This window comes from Emydura macquarii, unplaced genomic scaffold (genome assembly GCF_026122565.2).
Source record: "Emydura macquarii macquarii isolate MOO-44397 ecotype Brisbane River unplaced genomic scaffold, CSIRO-AGI_Emac_v2 contig_705, whole genome shotgun sequence".
In the NCBI taxonomy this organism is placed as follows: Eukaryota; Metazoa; Chordata; order Testudines; family Chelidae; genus Emydura; species Emydura macquarii.
The window spans coordinates 9,112,917-9,132,990 of record NW_027130842.1 but is presented as its reverse complement, the minus strand read 5'-3'; the positions used below and the strand labels follow the sequence as shown (position 1 = coordinate 9,132,990).

At 36.7% G+C, this 20,074-nt stretch overlaps 1 protein-coding gene across 2 annotated transcripts in view; it reads right to left on the bottom strand.

Annotated features, from left to right (window-relative positions):
• STXBP5 (syntaxin binding protein 5) overlaps positions 1-20,074 on the bottom strand; it is a 166,954-nt gene that overhangs the window by 99,866 nt on the left and 47,014 nt on the right. For both annotated transcript variants that reach the window (XM_067542368.1, XM_067542372.1), the window contains exons 6-7: positions 9,010-9,144; positions 4,622-4,685 (exon numbers count right to left, since the gene is read on the bottom strand). In XM_067542368.1, coding sequence (XP_067398469.1) covers positions 4,622-4,685; positions 9,010-9,144 — 199 coding nt within the window. The remainder of the gene's footprint in view (positions 1-4,621; positions 4,686-9,009; positions 9,145-20,074) is intronic.

Genomic DNA, 20,074 nt, shown 5'->3' with positions numbered 1-20,074 from the left:
CTAGTCTGATCTTGTGTAGCCAAGGCCACAGAACTTCCCAAAAATAATTCCTAGAGCCTCTCTAGAAAAACATCCAATATTGATGTAAGAATTGTCAGTGATGGATAGTCCATCACACCCTTGGTAACTCAATTCAATGGTTAATTACTCCCACTATTATAAATTTAGTTACAATCTGAATTTGTCTAGCTTCAGCTTTCAGCCAATGGGTGTTATACCTTTCTCTGCCAGACTGCAGAGCCCATTATTAAGTATTTGTTTCCCATGTAGGTACCTATAGACTATAATCAAGCCACCCCTTAACCTTCTCTTGGTTAAGCTAAATAGATTGAACCTCGAGTCTATCACTATAAAGCATGTTTCCTAATCCTTTAACCATTCCCATGGCTCTTCTCCAAATCCTTTCCTCATTTATCCAAAATTGCTGAATTATGGACTGGACAGAACTGGACACAACATTCCAGCAGCTGTCACACCAGTGCCAAATACAGGGGTAATATAGAACCCCTCTACTCCTGTTCAAGACGCCCCCGTTTATGTATCCAAGGATTGCTTTAGCCCTTTTGGCCACAGCATCACACTGGAAGCTCATACTCAGCTGATTATCCACCACTACTCCCAAATTTTTTCAGAATCACTGCTTCCCAGGATAGGGTCTCCCATTCTGTAAGGATAGTCTATGTTCTTTGTTGCTCAATGAACTAAATTTGGTTAAATCAACAGATCCACTGGGGATCAACAAAAAGGAAGGTGAAAACAATTATTTTAGATAAGACATCTCCCTGCAAACACTTGAGGATTGTTACAGGACAGTAGGGGAGCAACCTGTTCTAAAGAGACTGGCTTGACCTCCCACCAACTGGTTTCATATTAGCTGAGCCAAAAAGCCCAGGAACTCAGAGAACAAACAATTCTGCCTGGATAAAAAGTGACTCACTCTCTAGGAGCAAGGCAGTAGCTGTTGGAGGCAGTTGTTTTGAAGAAGCTGTTCAAGCTCACTCCCAGGACCTGCTGGTGTATCTGAGTAAGTTAGACTTGACTCAGCTTCCAGTAGTAGATTGTAAACTTTTGGCTAAGATAGACATAGAATCACAGAAGATTAGGGTTGGAAGGGACCTCTGGAGGTCATCTAGTCCAACCTCCTGCTCCAATTAGGACCACTCAACTAAATCATCCCAGCCAGGGCTTTGTCAAGCCACACCTTACAAACCTCTAAGGATGGAGATACCACCACCTCCCTAGGTAAACCATTCCAGTGCTTCACCATCTGTCTAATTAAAAGGTTTTTCCTAATGTCCAACCTAGACGCCTCCGCTCCCCAGCACTGCAACTTGAGACCATTACTCCTTGTGCTGTCATTTGCCAACATCAAGAACAGCCTAGCTCCATCCTCCCTGGAACTCCCCTTCAGATAGTTGACAGCTGCTTTCAAATCCCCTGTCACTCTTCTGTTCTGCAGAGTAATCAAGTCTAGTTGCCTCAGTCTCCCTCGCATAAGTCATGTGCTCCAGCCCCTTAATCATTGTTGCCCTCCACTGGACTCTCAACAATTTGTTTCTATTGTGGGGGGCCCAAATCTGGACACAATACTCCAAATGTAGCCTCACCAGTGCCGACATATGTATAAACTGTTTGAGAATTCTCTCTCAGGTTATGCTTTATTCCTACTTTTAAAATTTAAAAAAAATACTTTGTTGAAAAAGGTTGTCTAGTCACTCTGTTCGCCACAGGTAAGGGAAGAACTCCCGAAGGGAAGAACCGCAGTTGCTGAACTCAGTCAGAGCTGCTGGGTAAGCATGGTTTATAAACAGGGTACTGTAGCCAAGGTCCCTATCAAGCAGTGGGAGTATCATATGATTTCACCCAAGAAGAAGAAAAGGCACAACACCTGTGTGACGCTGGCTGAAATTAGAGGGACGATTTTATGATATTATTTAACATTAATATATAAAAATTAAAATAATTCATATGAGATATGCCATGTCAAGTACCATTTGAAAGGTTATAATTTGTTAAGTATGATGGCATTGTTTATGTTCATGTGTGTATTGGAAGTTACGGATATGTTTGACATATCTGTATTTCAGCTTGTGCTGTGTTTCTGGGCGATACCCCAGAAAGGATGGCTGCAGCACTAGTCTGCTTAATGGCTCATTAAGGAAACTCACAGGTAGTATGGGTCCAGGGGGAGAAGCCAGGGATATACCTGATGAGTCACCACGACTTACTCATGTGACCCTGGACTCCAACTTATTTCAGTAAATTTCCACAAGCAGCATGGAAAAGGCCAAGGGACATAAAAGGCAGCTGCACCACATCCATTCAGTCTTCAGTCAATCTTCAGCCTTCACCTACCTCTGGATTAATTCAGCTACAACTGAAGCTGTGAAACAAAGGACTGAGACCCATCCAAGTATACTGGATGTACACCAGAAGGACTGTACAAGCCTGCAAACTCCAAAATACTACTGGAAACCTAATATATATGGACTTACAAATCATTTTTATATACGTGATTGCTTTAGTCATTTAACATTTCTCTTAAAAAATTGGTTTCTTTCCTTTTATAATAAACCTTTAGTTTTAGTTACTAAAGGATTGGCTGACAGCATAGTATTATGGGTAAGATCCAAACTTATATGGATCTGGTAATATGGCTGACCCTCTGGGGTCAGGAGAAACCTTTGTGGTAAAGAGTATAGAGTGTTAAATAAGTTCTCTCTTTACTGGGCCTACCGGCTGATTGGGAGCCAGAGACTGAAATGCAGTAAAAGGGGCTGTGTATATTTTTGCTTTAGCTTCTTGATAACCAGTGAGGAATCAGAAGTATTGTTTGTGGCTGGTTGGGAAGTCTGACTTCAGTGTCACTCACCAGTGCTGGGAGAATCTGCTCTCCTTTTGCAGTCTGCCCTGACCTTGGCATTTTCAGGTGGTCTACCCTAGGCATGGACAGGTCACAACCTGACACTTGAGGAGGTGAACTCAGACACCAGAGAGGTGAGACAGGTGCAGCTACTTCTGCAACCCTGACAAACAGAAAATATTACCAAACTAGAATAACAGCCTTTTGCACACATTTTGACCAGGTCTAAATGACTACGCAATGTGTTAGGTAGTGTAGAATCAGGCCTTTAGAAAAGGTGAGTAAGATACTGTTCAGGCACAAAGAATACAAAGTATAGATACATTTCCTCCCTCAATTCAGGCCTCTCAGGAATCCCAGCCACCCCATTACCTACTTTTTTTTTTTTAATCACCCTTCTGCAAATGATCATTTCCCAAACTACAGTCTCCCAACACAAACTATACAACCAAATATCCATAACTGCTAAAGCTGAGGGAAAAAATTCACCTAGTAAGAGGATAAAAGGAGGACAGAGTGAAGTCACAGTGTGAGAGTTGAGGTGCACAGTAGTTGTGATAATGGTGAAATGAGTGCCTCTGGTTGGAGAATAGAGGCTATGCACTGTTAATACCTTAATTTTTCATTGCCTTGCTTTTCTGGATTTGTGTCAAATTATATGTGCAGCAAGCCTAACTGCTTCACAATGAAGATTTTGTGTATTAATAAAGAGCATGGATTCTATATTCTGTGCCTGAACCCTTTAAGTAAGATCCTAAAGCAAATGCTGGACTCTATATAGTTACAGCAAATCTGAAGTGAAAACATTTGCATGTCCATTCCATTTTGTTGTTGTTGTTTTCCTTTGGCTGCCACCAAGTCTCAAATATTTCTTGTGAAACTAGTCATTGATATTTCTGTCTAGTGAAAGCACCACAGACAGTGTACCACAAACATTAGTGGCCATACAAACTAATATTAACAGCATGATCTCTGCTGATATCTCTTGGACCTAACAAGAAGGATGAGACAAGGCCAGTATTTCATGAACATTTAAAGGGGAAGAAAGTGTTTACATCTGAGCTTCTTATATAATCTAGTTGCCTTTTAGACCAGTTGAGATTGAATTGTTTATGATAAACCCTACTGACTCCCAACAACGTGGTGTTCAGCCAGATAACATTCTGGAATGGATTCAAGGATCTGTCTTTTACTAGTCAATCATCTAAAGAAGAAAGCATACAATATTCCATGTAATTATATTGCAATGACCGCTCAACGTTTTATAAAATCATACAGACACTGATGACAGCAGTCCTAAAAAGCACATGCTAAAGTTTATCCATCTTGCCTCTCTGACTGCTTTCAGCCTCTCCATTTTCTTTCCCTATAGCCCAATACAGTAAATTAAACTCCTTCCTCATTTGCACCTTCAAGGATCTTCACATCTAATCTTTCTCCTCTCTATCTACTTTCATCCTTGCTTCAGCACAAACACTCAGTTCATTCAGCCCAAACAACTCATTTGATCACGCCCTTCATGCCATCTTACTATGCCTATCTCAATACTTTTGTGCTACTCCTAGCCCTGGATATCCTTGTGATATATTGAGTCCCTCCCCAAAATCCACGGCACTTATATAGTGTTGTCTTTGGTTTCTTTCTTCAAAAAAAAAAAAAACAAACAAACAAACAAAAAAAAAAACAAAAAAAATATTCACATCACTCAAACTTGCTCTTTAAGAGTTTTTATTAATACAATTTTCAAATTCAACATACCTTTCCTTCATCCATTGGATTGTCACTAATATGGACAACAGGTCCTGGGTGAGATTTGGATGACCTGAACGGGAAAATATTTCCACCTTAAATAAAATAAACAATTTTTCCCCAGAATATATTACAAATAGTTCCTATGGAGATGAGATTTTAAACAAATTAAAATATCAAGAAAGAGAGACAGTAGTACAGGCACAGTTAACCTGAAAGAGGAAGATAACCTTGAGATATTAGCTAATCAGAAATACATTGATTACTTTAAGAAAGCACATCTTAAATGATTCATAGGTACAATGGTCCTTCTGGCCTTGGAAAGCATCTAGTCTGACCACCTGTATTACACAGGCCATAGAACTTGCTCAAAATAATCCTTAGAGCATCTCTTTTAGAAAAAACATCCTATCTTGATTTTAAAATTGTCAGTGTTACTTCCTCTCTGAGTTTGTCTAGATTCAGTTTCCAGACATTGGATTGTGTTATACCTTTTTCTGCTAGATTGAAAAGTCCATTATTTTAAATATTTGTTCCTTATGTAGATATGTATAGACTAATGAAGCTAACCCTTAACCTTCACTTTGTTAAACTAAATAGATTGAACTCTTCAATTTAAAATATCCTTCTTGAATTGTGGGCACCACAATTGGACACAGTATTCCAGTAGTGGTCACACCAAGGCCAAATACAAAGGTAAAGTAACTGCACTACTCCTACTTACATTCTCCTGTTTATGCATCCCAGGTTCACATTAGCTCTTTTGGCCATGGTGTCACACTGGGAACTCATGTTCAGCTGATTAGCCACCACGACTCCCGAGTCTTTTTCAGAGTCACTACTTCCCAGGATAGGGTTCCTCACTCTGTAAATATGACCCTATAATTCTTTGTTCCTATATGTATACATTTACATTTAGCCATATTAAAAAACATTGTTTGCTTGTGCCCAGTTTACCAATCAATCCATATTGATCTAAATCAGTAACCGGTCCTCTTCATATTTACCATTTCCCCCATTTGTGTGTTATCTACAAACTTTATCAGTGATGATTTTATGTTTTCTTCTAGGTAACTGTTAAATATGTGAACAGCTAAATATTGCAATTGCTGCAACTACAGGGAATGTTACTATGAAACATTTATTTTATTTAACTGTATTTTGATTTTTTTTAACTGAGAAACAGTGACACAGGAGCCTTTATTGTTTTATCACCTAGTAGAAAAGTAGCCTTAATGTTGACCATTCAGTGTGTGTAAAATAATGTGCAAAAGTGTATACTATTACTAATTTATTGGCTGCTAAATAACAAAGTGGTAGAGAATGTAGGACTCTACATCCACACCAATCATTAGCCCCAGCCACGTCATTTTGGCGGTAATATTTTTGAAGTGTATTATTAGGAAAAAAAGCTTTACACACTAACTGAAAGGCCCATAGATACACCTTTGTGTGATCCAATTAATTAATCAAATAAGAATGATTTGAAAATAATTTACAAATATGAATTGGTGTGCACTAGATTGAACAGTTGGCTAATCACTTTTTTGGATTTCTTTTCCATTCCTGCCAATACACTATCATCATCTATTCCTTTCAATTTAACCTAATGTATCAGGATCATTTATTAAAGACAATTTCAGGGGGGCGAGGGCTGATTTACTCCTAGATATACTTAGTAGGTGACAACTGTTAGTTCAGTAATGAAAAATATTTCAGAATCAATAAAAGTTCATTTACTTATTTATTCACTGTTATTTAAGCCTAAACATTTATTGTGAGCACAAAAACAATCCTGCTGAATTGTACAATTAATGACTTTCACAGGGGGAAAAATATGAATTTTATTGTCTATGGGCTCATCCTGCAGCTCACCTAATTAAAAAATGCCATTTTAACAATGGCATTTTAGACAGAGTGTGTGCAGAACTGGGCCCAAAAGTTGTGTCCCAAAGTTAAAGTTAAAAATGTTTTGTTGCAATGGCTGTTCTATAAAAGATCTGAATTTAAAAGAGCTCCAGAAATCTTTAATTAAATTAGCATTATGATAATGTCATCTGACATTGTCTGGTAGATTTGTTGTAACCCAAAGTCACATGGATGAGATAAATGAACACTTTTAAAACAGTAGAGTCCTGTGATCAAACCCTTGATTACTGAAAAACTGGTTGAATTTAAGCAAGCTGTGTAAGCTAGCTAGAAAACAGCCCTGAGTTTCAACAAAACCAAAAAATTGCCATGATAAAATGTTGTAAAGACTATAGGTATAAAAAGACATGCTTTCAATAAGGTATAAATAAAGTCAATATGCACCTCAAGCCTTTCAGGAGGGGGTATAAATCACTATTAATGACAGTTTAAAGAAGAAGTGAACGTTATAATTAATTTGAGTGCAGTAAAAAAGTTTAGAAGGATATTACGCAAAAACAAAAAGAAATGTGATTACTTTTCTTCAGATTCCCGGGGGGGGGGGGGGGGAAGGGGAGGAGTTAATCTCCACTTTCAGGGGATAAACGCTGTTTAGACTTGCTTAATGAAGAAGACTGGAATAGAGTATGTGGCTAAGTTTTTGATTGATGGATCAATTTGCCATAGGAAAGTGTGGCACAGAAAGCTGAATATTTTACATTGAACTACATTTGAATGAACACATTCAATACATTTGAGTGAATTTATAAATCACTTGAATCAGCAAAAACTATGGCCAAAACTTTCTAATCTGGGTATTAAAGTGAAGGCAGCTAAATAAAAGTTATTTTGTCTACATCACTGGAAGCAGTGGGTGCTCAGCAACTCTGATCAGGCCATGCATTTTGGTGACAACCTTAGACATTAATGTTTGACCATGTAGCTTATATCTTTACTCAAAATAGAAACTATGAAAAAAACTCATTTAGTCCAGGATGACTATTATCTATCACCAAAGAACTTATTCTTATAGCTTTGTATAATTATCTCTTTATGCTCCTGGCAACTTCTGTTATACAGTTGACATGGTCTGACGAGAAATTTACCTCCTATATTGCAAACAAGAAATGTCATTTGGAAAGTCACTTTTGGCTTGTTTTATATATTGATGGTCCTTTTCTTTCCAAGATGACTTGGTTTACTTTTAAAAGTGGTCCTTAAAAGCAGCAGATGCTCAAAAGAGAACAGTTAAACCTCCAAAGACAGAACAAATGGTTATGGTCATACTTTAAAGTATAACAAATTGGATGTTTATGTCTCAACAACTTTTGGTTTTACACATTGTCTGACATTGTCACTAAGTGATTTATAGAGCTTGGGCAGCTTCTATTACTACCCATTTACTGTCTAAGTGGAAGTGTTGACAAGTATTCACTAACACTGATGAGGAAATTTTGCATGGTGTTTGTGTAATGTTACTTTCATTTTTGCCTCTTGCTGCAATTCTGACCATTGGAATAGTCTTTATTAAATGATATGCCACAGGTTTATTTTTAATCATGTGCAACTGTTTACAAAAGGAAAGACTTTACCCAGGTTGGACTAGCATGTGCATGAGCAAAACCCTATTTGCATACTTACACACAACTAGAGGCTTCCAATTACATACACTCAGATGTTTATAGATCTGATTACTGAATCCCTGTAAGTCACAATCCAAACAAAATATACTGAAATAAAAATTTGTATGATCACAAAGCAGAAAGCTTTTTGAGATTTGTAACCTCTTGGGATGAGAATAAGATGAAGAACTGAGATCAAGTTAAAGAAAAGGGGATTATGGACAATTAGGAAGAAATGACAATAACTAAAATAATTACTCATTTCTCAGAGTGAGCTCAATTTTAAATTTAGTTTCTCAAATCCACTACTTTATATTCAGCTATAATATACTACCTTGTCACAATAGATATATTTACATTCTAAAAGTTACCTAATGAGGACTAGTGAGGCTAAACATTCTAGAAACATCCAGATGAGAATATAATATACAGAACTCTATGTACGGCAGATAATTCAGAGATTTATATCCAAACTTTAAGGCTACTTTTCCATTAAGAAAGTCTGGCAGCTGTAGTTTCACCTAAGAATTGTAAAAATAAATAATGTATTCCAAATGTCAGAAATCAGATAAATGAAATCCATACTGTACTTCAACATGATGTACATACCATCCTGGGAATGCATAGCACATCACATAAAAGTTTTAAGTTACTTTTCTTTATTTCCAATACTGATATTGAAAATAATTTTAGACAAGAGATGTCCATGGGTCAATTTATTAATGCTTCAGATTCATGAGAGAGAAATTATGTTTAAATTATTTCTAATTAAGTTTTCTGTTTAATGTGAATGACATTTCTATAATTAACAAAGATATCCAGGACAATTTTTTTGTTTTCAGCTAGGTAATACTTAACCAAACTCACAGTTCAATGGCTTTATTCCACATGATGACATAGCCTGAGAGCGTAAAGGACTCCACATTGACAATGTGAATGTTTCCTCTTTCGGTGCCCACATATAGCCATTTACTTTGGAAAGGCAGATGGCAAAATGTTATCCTGCAAGATATAATGCATTCAAAAAAAGGAATTAGGAATATCTTCTATAAACCTTACAAATACTTTGTTAAAGCCCAAACATCAGAAAACCAAAACCAGGGGGAAAACTATTTTATCTTTATCACATTTTATTTGTTATTTATATATTGTTCAGCCATATGAAATTTTAAACTTAAAAGACCTGGTGTAATTGCTAAATAAAAGAGCATGTTTCAGAAACGATGCTGTAATTAAACCTGTCTGTAATTTAAACAAAAATTGAAGGTGTGAAGGTTAACCTTGGAACAAATGATAAAGCTTCACTTATTTAAAGTCTGAATACCTTATTTGGGACTGTTGTCATATTTATTTTAAGATATTCTAATTGTACATAGAGTTTCCAACTGCATCTTAAAATTAGTCTCACCATATTACTATTTTTTTTTCCAGTTTCAAGGACACAGTGCATTTTATATGTTGCCATATGTTTTATATGATGGTTTCAAGTGACAGGTTAATAAATCAAATGCAATAAATATGAATTGTGACAAGTATTTTTAATTTTATACCAGAAGCTTGTTTCTTTCCAAAAAATTTAAACATAATACTGAAATATCTCCAATCTCAAAAAGGGTTTTGAAATAGTTTTAGGTACTGAAGTTGCTCCAGTATTTCCCTGCTAATCTTTACAGTTTTACCATTATATTTTTTCTTCCTTGGCACCTGTATTTCTGTCCCCAGTTGTTAGGTGGAAGACCTACACAAACATGGGAAAAAGCTAATGGTCATTTATGCCTGCACAGAACTGCTCCAAGCTTGTTGTCTCTTATGCAGAAAACAGAGTTTTTGAAAAAATAGTGAAGAGCCTCAAGAGTTGGTCATCAACTGGAATTTCTGTTCAACTACACATTCTAACATTTAAAATAAAGTTGTTTGAATCAGAAAGAAAAGCCAAAAAAATCAGAATTTTCCCACAAAATGAAATTTCTGAAGTGTTTTCATTTCAACAGTATCAAAAGTTTCATTTTGCCCCCCCTCATCAACTGTTTTTTGTCAAAATCAACACATTCCTGCAAAATGTATTTAGATGAAACTGCATTTTTCAATGGAAAACTGTTTTTCAACCTGCTCTAAATCTGCACAAATTTGCTATCCCTCCACATTGGTTTTTCCTGTTTTAAGCTCTCCCCCAAATGCATTGTTCGTTCACACCAAAAGAAAGACAGGAGGCCATGGATATGGTTTAATGAGCCACTACTTCATTCACTCGTATCTGGGACTATCTAGCAACAAATTAGACAGTGCAGGGAGGAAACGATCAGCTCCCCATTGATCCAGCCATAGGAGTCCCTAACCCCCTTTCTCATCTCCCGTAAGTGATCCTTTGCTTCAAAACTTTCTCCAATCCATTGTATCTGATAATCTATACCTTCCACACCTCGTACCTGCACTGGATATCCCCCGTAAATTTTGTCTTTTATGTTTGGACATTATAACCTATCCTATCTACTTCACTCCACCAGATTCCAGACCAGCTGTGGGAACCCCATCCTACCTCAGCCAATCTGGCGCTGAGGGTGAAGTTCCTTTCCAGCCACCCAAGGAAAAGGGCAACTAGTGTTATGCCTATTATTAAGGTTGCCCGACACTCCCCATCATAAGCCCCTACTTTCAGTTGCCTAAAACAACTTTACCAAATTTTAACCTTTTGGGCTTAAATTTTACATGGATCTCTGCCTGAGTCCCAATTAATGTATTTGAAAATTTTAGTCGAAAGGTTTCAATGGTTTCCAAGAACAAAATTATGGAACATTCTTTTGCCCATGTTAAAATATTCTGGTGACCTTTTTTTGAACAGTTCTAGGGCCCTATTGCTTTGGAGCAGGGATCTGAAACATGGCAGGGGAGCCTGTGTGTCAGGGAAGTGCCTTTAGTCATCCTCATGAAAATCTGCACACATTTGACCAAGTTATAAACCTTGGGGAAAAAAAATCTCAATTCACATGTTTAGTATGACATACATTTAAGTGCAAATTGACATTTTCATAGAAGAGCAACAGACTGACCAGCAGATGAACTGTCTGAAGGATGCAAAGGAAGGCATACTAGATTGAGCAAATATTTCCAGTTACATAGGAAATCTTGTTCCCTTTGAGAACTATCAGAAAGTCCATAGTGCACATGAGATAAAGATAGCACATGCAGAAAGATGGAGGAATGGAGATATCATGGAAGAGTAACTAGTAGGAAGACCAAAAGGGAAATCAACATAAAGCAATTTTGCATTGATGCAACATTTATAAGCTGCTTTCAAGAACTGAAGTAAGAATAGAAGTCAGTTGTCTAAATATTAATCACCAGCCAAACATTAAAGAAAAAGGTAGCCATCACAAGAAAGTAACAGGTATAACTCTGATCAGTGCCACCACAGTGAGAAGTCCGGAAAAAGACATCTGTAGCCCACGAAGAAAGTAAGATGGCACACTACCTTCCAAATGTCAAGATAAATGACCACTGATGGGCAATTCACAATATTTGTAGTCTACTTGAGAAAACAACCCATTAGTGCACATTATTCCTGATGCATAATATTGGCACTTTGTTAGGAGTATTGTGAACAGATTCTTCAGTTGCACAATTTAATCCTAATCCTAATACCCCTAATCCTGATAACATTCATCCATTCAGGTTTATTCTCCATTCATCACTTCAGCCTATCTGTGATGGTGTTTTCTTTTCCTGAAAGATAGGTGAGCACTATAAAATGATGCTAGAAAACCAAAGCTCAGTGCCACAGCTAAATCATGTGTTGTAACAAATGTTGCACAGCCAAAACTCTGTGCAAAGAAAAGTTTAGTGCTACTGAGATTGTTGTTGCTTTCAAATCCACTGAGGGCTGGTTTACACTTACCGCGCGATTTGGCGGCAGTCGACAGGAGTTACGCAAACTACGCAGAGTAACTCATGTCATGTAATTCACGTCGACTGCTCTGCTTCCCTTCTGCGTGCTGTTTACACTGCTATGCTTCTTGACTTCCTGATCGATTGAGCGGGTCTCACTGACCACTCAATTGACCCAGAAAGATCTATCTGGTGGTGGTGAATTTGCCGCCGTCAGTATAAACGCCTCCTGAGAGTTGCTCTGTTGACATTAAAACTAGAAAAGTAGAGTGCTCAATAACACATTGTTTTTCATGATCACCTTGATGCAATGATTCTTCAAAGGGAATAGGACCAGAACACCAAACAATAAAATGTCTCACATGCATTTGTGAAAGGAATTCCTTGGTTCAGAGGAAAAACTATACAGTTTTTGCAGGAAGGACAGGGAAAAGGAGAGAATGATAGAATACAGATGGAGCTCCTCTAGCTGCTTTGAAGGAGTGGGATAAAGGGTATGTGAAGACTTAAGTTGGAGATAAAAGCAGCCACTCTACTGGAAGTCTGTCTCAATATGAAAATTAAAAAACAAATTTTGTTTAAGTTTATACCAAAGACTACTTTTGCTGGAAACAGTAACAATATGATGGAGTGGAAGGAAGCTGCTATGCACTGCATGAAACTTGGAGGAGTATTACTTATTAGAATGGCACAGCCACAGAGCAACTCAATTAAAATGCATTGGAGCACTGACAGCAGCATGAAGCTTCCTGATAGAGCCTATGACTTAGAACTTTCAGTTATAGGGGAAAAACTCTGTGCACATAGACTATATTAAATTAAAATCTACACAAAGAATAAGGAAGCTTGTTTCTGTTTTCTCCTTCATGTCATTAGAAAGTTCAACTTCCACTTTTCAGGAATCTAAAAAAACCAAATCTTTGAACTCCATCTCAAGGGAGATTTTTTGTCAAGTCTAGGATAAATATATTTGTTTTCCAATACTATTTCTAGGGATTACTTTAATAGAATAAATCCTTATGGGAAGACTATTTATAAAATGATTTATAGAATAATACTTCTAACATTTGATGGAGTGTTTATTTCTTTCTAGTGATTTCCTCAGGGAGCCTTTAATTTTTTTAAAATAAACCTCGATGCTGCAGATCCTTGGCTGGAAATCCGAGTCTTGTCCTTTATAAGACATATTTACTAAAGGGAGAAATAAGGTAACATATCACAGTGGAAAGTGTCACAATATATCAGAATGAACAAGAATTATCAGGTACCCTATTAACACATTGTTATAACCTACCACCTCATAAAATACACATGCTGTTAAAAACATGTTTTATACCCCCAGTGGGTTAGCTCCACTGAATTTCAGCTGTTGTAGCATTACAACATGTTGGGATCTCACAATTGCATGTGAGCTGGTGAACCAACTCTCAAAAGACCTAAAATTCATCTCAAACAGCACAATGGAAAGGCTTGCTCCATTTCAGAATAAGATTTGGGCTTGGTTGTGGACCAGCTAAATGAAATACATACAATCTAGCACTGGAGAAAACAAGCAAAATAAATGGTGTAGAACAGATTGTATCACTAGCTGTGACTACAGGAGAGCACCCAACATTTCTTTCTTTTATGTGATTTGGAGGGGCTTGTTATATCCTCAAGTAATACTGCTCTTACAATTTAGCACTTGGAAAGAACAGCACAAACCTTTTATATAGATGTAGATTTGCTCACATTATCCATGCTTGGTCATCACAATGCTCTACATGAAGCTACAATTTAAGACCATTCAGAAGTTTAAATTGGTATGTTATGACCTGCCCACTTCAATAGCTCAAAAACCTAAAAAACGTTTTCATGAAGAATGATAAAAACAGGAGCAAAAGACAATATAAATCCATGTAGTGTGTAAAGGTAGTTGACCATAAATTCATCTAAAATTTAATTTTCTCTTTTCTGGATATGGAACTTTATAAAAGAAGAAAAAGAGGACTGACAGGAAACTAGAGTAGGAAATACCTCAGCGGGTGGCAATGCTACATATCTTTATAGGCAGACCAAATATATAACACTTTGTACCCAGTAAAAAGTGACTTCTTGAGGACAAGGACCCCAAGAAAAGTTTTCCTGGCATTTATCCAACATACTACCATAAGCAGCCTATCAAAAAGCACTGAAAGAAAACATTCAGTTTCCATCTCTCTTCAAAACTTGGAATATTTAAAATAAAACTTTCCGCTTTAAAAATAAAATGGATTAATTTGCAGTTAACAAATGAAACTGAATAAACATTAAACCAAACAAATTCAAGTTAATTTTCCCCCTAAGAAAAAAAGTTAGATCCCTCATCAGATTGCATTTGCATGGAAACTGGACTTTGGGAAAGAGATGAAAATATTAGCCTCAAAAGAAAAGGAGAAAGAATTTTTAGCAAAACACCGAATCTGCACACTTTCAATGAACAACCAGTTTTTTCAAGTTTAGCTCTCACTGCTGGCATATAACCAGTAGATAAAATAAAACAGTTTCTTTGTTAATGAGTTTACCTAAAAAGCTGTGCCTGAGAATATGCCTTTCAGCAAATCAACAGAAACTGTACAATTTATTATGTTTTTTTCTTGTGTGTGTTTTTTAATTTCCTACCAGAAAAATATTGGCCTGGAGGTATTTGGAGGGTGGGTAGGGATGAGAGATGTTTCAATTTTGTATATTAATGTTAAACATTACTAAATATGTAATGTTGTAATGTTTTTATATTGGACATCTTCAAGATAGTTGAAATATGTTCTTGTTTAATACTTTTAAGAACATCCTAGCCATTTCCTTCCCCAAAAATACAGCTAAAAAGTTATCTACCTATTTGTGTTTAGGGTCAAGACCAAGAATACTTGTCGAATCTATCTTCGCAGATATGCTTCTGATTTAAAAACATAGCAGCCAGGAAACAAAATTAATGCACCACTAACACAGTACAGCAGTGATCCAAATAACTTCCTATATTAATATTTCCTTATTTTACATTAATGAATTTAAAAACAATTTGCATAATTGCATATGGGAATATATTAATAGTGACAGGAGGATCACTTGAGAAGAAATTTACAAACATGCTCATAGGATTTCCTTTGCTAGTTGCATACCATATGTCTCTGATAAACAGTCAAATTTATTTAAGAAAAATATTTATCATGATCCTACCACAAGACGTATCAAAATACTAATTACAACAAGAACAACTTCATTATGGGAGGTCTCAAAGAAGGATGACTGACATTTGTACTAGTTTATTAAAATGTCATATTTTATTCATATTATAGAAATCTTATGTAAAGTACTAAATAGATAAGACTTATCTTTAACAGTGGTTTTTTAAAACAACAAGATCCTTGCAAACTAACCTTTAATTTCCCTAAAGTATATCACAAAGTAATTGTTTGTCAAACCAATCAAAACTTCTATTCCTTAGGATTCTCCCTGCTTTGCTGAAGGACAGAGTGACAATATTTTCATCAATGGAGAACGCTGACCTATAGGACTACTTTTTCATTCAGAGTAACTAGATGCATTTCTAAAATACAAACTGCAGACGGTCATTTACTTTTCATTTACCATTAATTCTATCCACATTTTTGCATAGCATTTGCATATATAAAATGAAAAGGGGACTAAGTAAATTCAAATTATGGAATTAAGCAGTAATTAACTGATAGAAGTAATGGGATTATTTCAAACACATTGCAGTAAAAAAAACTTTACACTGGACTTGACATAGTAAAATTTTTTTATATATTGACAGTAGAAACATGATTTAACACGCAAGTCTAAGCAGCTGTATATAATATAGAGGTCTGACTTCCACCAACACTAGTAAAATTGTGAGTAATTGAAGTATACCACACTTTCTTTCTACATATGTACATACACATATGCAGAAAGAAAGTATGGTATACTTAAATTTCAATGACTGTCATTTGGGATGCTTGTATTACTCACAAGTGGTAAAGTATAATGCAGGAACCCTTTGGTGCAATGGGAAGAAAGACTGCAATCTCAAAAATCTCCAATCTTTTATTCAGAATATGAGATAGCTATAATCCTAATAAAAGTGTAAATTTATCTCAATGAAAACAAATTTATTTGATAGCCAAGAGAGAATTTGGAATCTAAAACTTAAGTATAACACGGGCTTTTCAGAGTTAACTAGACAGAGGGCAGAGATCTGGACAGTTACAGTTTTTTTCTTTTTTAAAGACAGTGGTTGAAGATACTGGCTCAGTTCAGCCTAGTCTCCATAGTTACATTAGTTTATTTCTACGGCTTCTTGCGAGGGATGTCAACGTTACCGTACAACTATTTCAAAGTATTAAAATTGTCCAACTAAGCAATCCTATTCTTGAGATATCAACAACTATGCATGGTCTGAAATATCGTGTTTGCAGCAGAAGAATTTCTACAAAATAAATGGGTAAGTTTTCCTTTTATGGAGTAGAAGGGAATATCTGCCTTACACACAGAGTTGTTGAGAATTGGGATGTGTGGGCATAGTTCTCTAGGCTAGGTTTTGGAATAAGTGTAATAGACAACTATATTTTACACATCCTGTGGAAGTAGCGGAGTTTGATTAATGTTGAGAGAAAAAATTGAGGAACTGGAGATTGGACACAAAATGACATATGAAAATGACATGGTTTTCTACACTTTGATGCCTGAAAAGAAAACTCAGGTTGGCAAATTCACCAGATTTAATTTGGCTGAGCTTAAACTTCAGAAAATTGGACTACATTTGGAAATTGTAGATTCATATTTATACACAGACTTATGCTTCAGTGAATTTACTGTAGATTCTTCACAATATTTTATAGGAGACCTGATTCAAGAGCATTAAGGGAATTTTTATTCCTTGTACTAGTGGAGGTCCATGGGATAGCTAACACTTTAAATGAGAGAGGTGTAATGTGTTAAGAAAACAAAATGCCAACACACAATTTTCCTGTATTCTTAATTTTGCTATGAATAGTATTAATCTACAGACTCTTCAATGAGAGGCTCAGAAACTTTGACAATCTGCCCACTTTGATTAAAATATCTGAATATGAATTTAGGCATCCTGGTTTGGAAATTCTGATCATAGTCACTTTATAATCTAAATGGAGCTCTGAACACTATTGACTTCCAGGGCTCTCACAATTTTAGCAGGGGGATAAAAAGCCACCAAAACTCTTCTTATTTAACACACAAGACTTAAGTATGATACTGAGATTTCACCTGCAAATAAGCCATAACTTTAAATCCATGGGGATGGAAAACCTTCAACTGCAGAACTGAACTCAGTAACAAAAAATAAAATGTACTTTTTTTTTTTTTTTTTTTTTTTAAATAAAAGGAGGCGATTCAAACACCAGACAAACTGTAAATTCCTTCACCCAAGCGGCAAAGAGCTTCAAAATTAATATTTAGTAAGCAAGAGTCAAATTGTCTTTAAAAAATTAAAGATTTAAAATGCATGTCTAGGAAAAAGATGACAAAACTGGATCTTAGCTGAAAATGCAACTTAAAATCAAGTTTCAGATCCTGGGACGTGTTCACACTACACTTTTAGCTCATGTAACTCAGGCTGAGCAGTGGCTGAACCTATGAGTTACTCTAAACTACACTGATTAAAACGGTCACCTAAGCACTATTCCACCAGTCAGGAGAATTCCCAGATATCTTGTTAAGGGCAGCTGTCCATCCACTGGTGCTGACAGAATGGCAAAATAGGGCCAGAGTCAAATCAGAGGATCTGACACTCTTTGTCCACTTCAATTTACAAAGCCTTTGCAGTATGTACTGACTTATCAGACAATCTCAAAGTACTTTACAAGCATTAAGTTTTCCAGCTTCCTTCTAACACCAGTACTAGCATACTTATCTGACAAATAGATAAACAGCGGGTTAGTACATTGCCCAAGACCACACAGTCAGTGAGTCCTAATTTTCAGTTTTCCAGCAACACTGCCTCCCCTAAAATATGGCAGGGTGAAGGAAGGAAAGAACAGACTAAGCCCTTCACCCTTGAAGGCTGGATTTCCATTCACAATGCACACTATTAGAAATGGCTGTAACAATTCCAATGCCAAGTTAATGTTCATTTTCTTTGGGTTTCTACTTTTGATCCAAGAGGCTAGACAAAAATTCAGTGTCTTGCTGGTTGTTCTAGTTTGGAGGAGAACGTAATGGGGAAGTAGGCAATCTTGTTTATTTACAAATAATGTACAAAGTCCTGTTCCCCTAAACCCAGGGATATCGGTTTTTTGTTTACAGCCCCAAACTTCTTTTAGCCAGGACCAAACACAAAAGCCCTCTCAGGCTGGAGAAGCACTGTGTGAGAAGCATAATCTCCAGCTTCTCTCTGTTTGTGTGTACTTCTCTGACAAAGAAAACCAGCCATGGGGTGGGGATGGTGGTGATCTCTTTCAAGGAGCCCTTGAAATGTATCTATTGTTTTGGTGGAATTTACCGGCTGCCACAGACCACGCCCATTTTGTTCTAATGGGGAATTCATGACTCTGAATTTTTCACCTTCAACTTCCACAGCAACACTCTCAGTTGCAGGGGACAGCCAGGCTGAAATCATGATAACCTCCTTGAATAGTTCTTATGGATAATGCTGTGCTTAATTCTAGGACACAACTGTATCCTATACACAACTTCATTTATTGGCTCAGTACTGTATAGGGTCCCTCCGAAGGTTTAATATAGTTTTCAGCTCCTAGCCTTCTTTCTTCCAGAATTTTGGAACCAGAGAAGGTCCCCTCTTTAAAAAGTTTCCCCATATGATCTTATATCATAAAGCCTTTTCATCTTACCAGAGGCTATACTTAAATTCTTTTTAGCAAAGGTGTGAGCTTTTCCAGTTTTGGATTGTAGGGTTTCTACATAGTCCAAATTTCCTTATTCCTCTTCAGGATCTCCAGACAAGAGGCTGATGGTGTGCTTAATGCATGCCCAAATATGAGGAGTGCTGGGTATACAAGGTTCTTTCATTGACTGTTGTTCTATAAACCGTCACAAGGAATGGGATATGTTGTTACCAGTCCATCTGGGTTGTTCTATGAAAAGGTAGTAGCTGACCATTACCATCCCATTAAACTACGGATGAGTTGTGGTGTTGTAGGTTTTGTGAATCCCTGCAGAAAACACTTTGGATTCAAAATTTCTCCCTTTGATCTGTTTGAAACTCAACTGGGACCCCAAATTACATGACAAATTCATTCACAAGGACTCCTGCTATTATCCCAGTTTCTGGATTTCTTCCTGGGTAAACTTCAGCTCATTTTGCAAAGGCCCAAGCACAAACAGCAGTGCACCCCATCGGTGCCCCCACAAAATACTGCTATAGAGAGGCTCTCCCAGTTTTAGGAGGACACTCCTTTGCAATGTAAGTATCAATTTTCCTGCACTAGTTTTCTACATCCTGTCTGCATTTTACTTAATAGAAATCTTCTCAGTTTGGCTCAGGATTTTGCAACCCCAAAGTGTCCAGTAGTTTTAAAATCATCACAACCTCAGAACTTCCTTTTCAATGTACATCACCTGCTGCATCTCCTACATACTTCATCTTTTAACTTCAGGTTTTCCCACTGTGACTAGATAGCTTTTATTGTGGTATTTTGAGGGGATACTGCATTGCAGGTTGACTGTGTTTGCCAACAGATCTCCCCACCACATACTATTCTTCTATCAAGATCCTCTCTTTGGGAAGTTTTTAGTTGCTCTAGAATCTACCCCATAACATTTGCACTTCAGCAAATTATGGGAAGATGTCCGACAGCTATTTCTTCCTGTGATTCCATTTAGCAGTGAATTTCCTGTGTAGGGCAATGTTTGCAATCAGGCCCCCCAACAAAGCATCAGCATTATCATGTCTGTGCCCAGATCTTTGTGTAATTGTGAAATCATGGTACTTCAGATTTTCCCAACCACCTGAGATGTTGCCTTTTAGGATTCCCTCAATCTAATGAGTCATTACAGGGATGTATGGTCTATCCCGACCTTACACTTTCCCCCATAT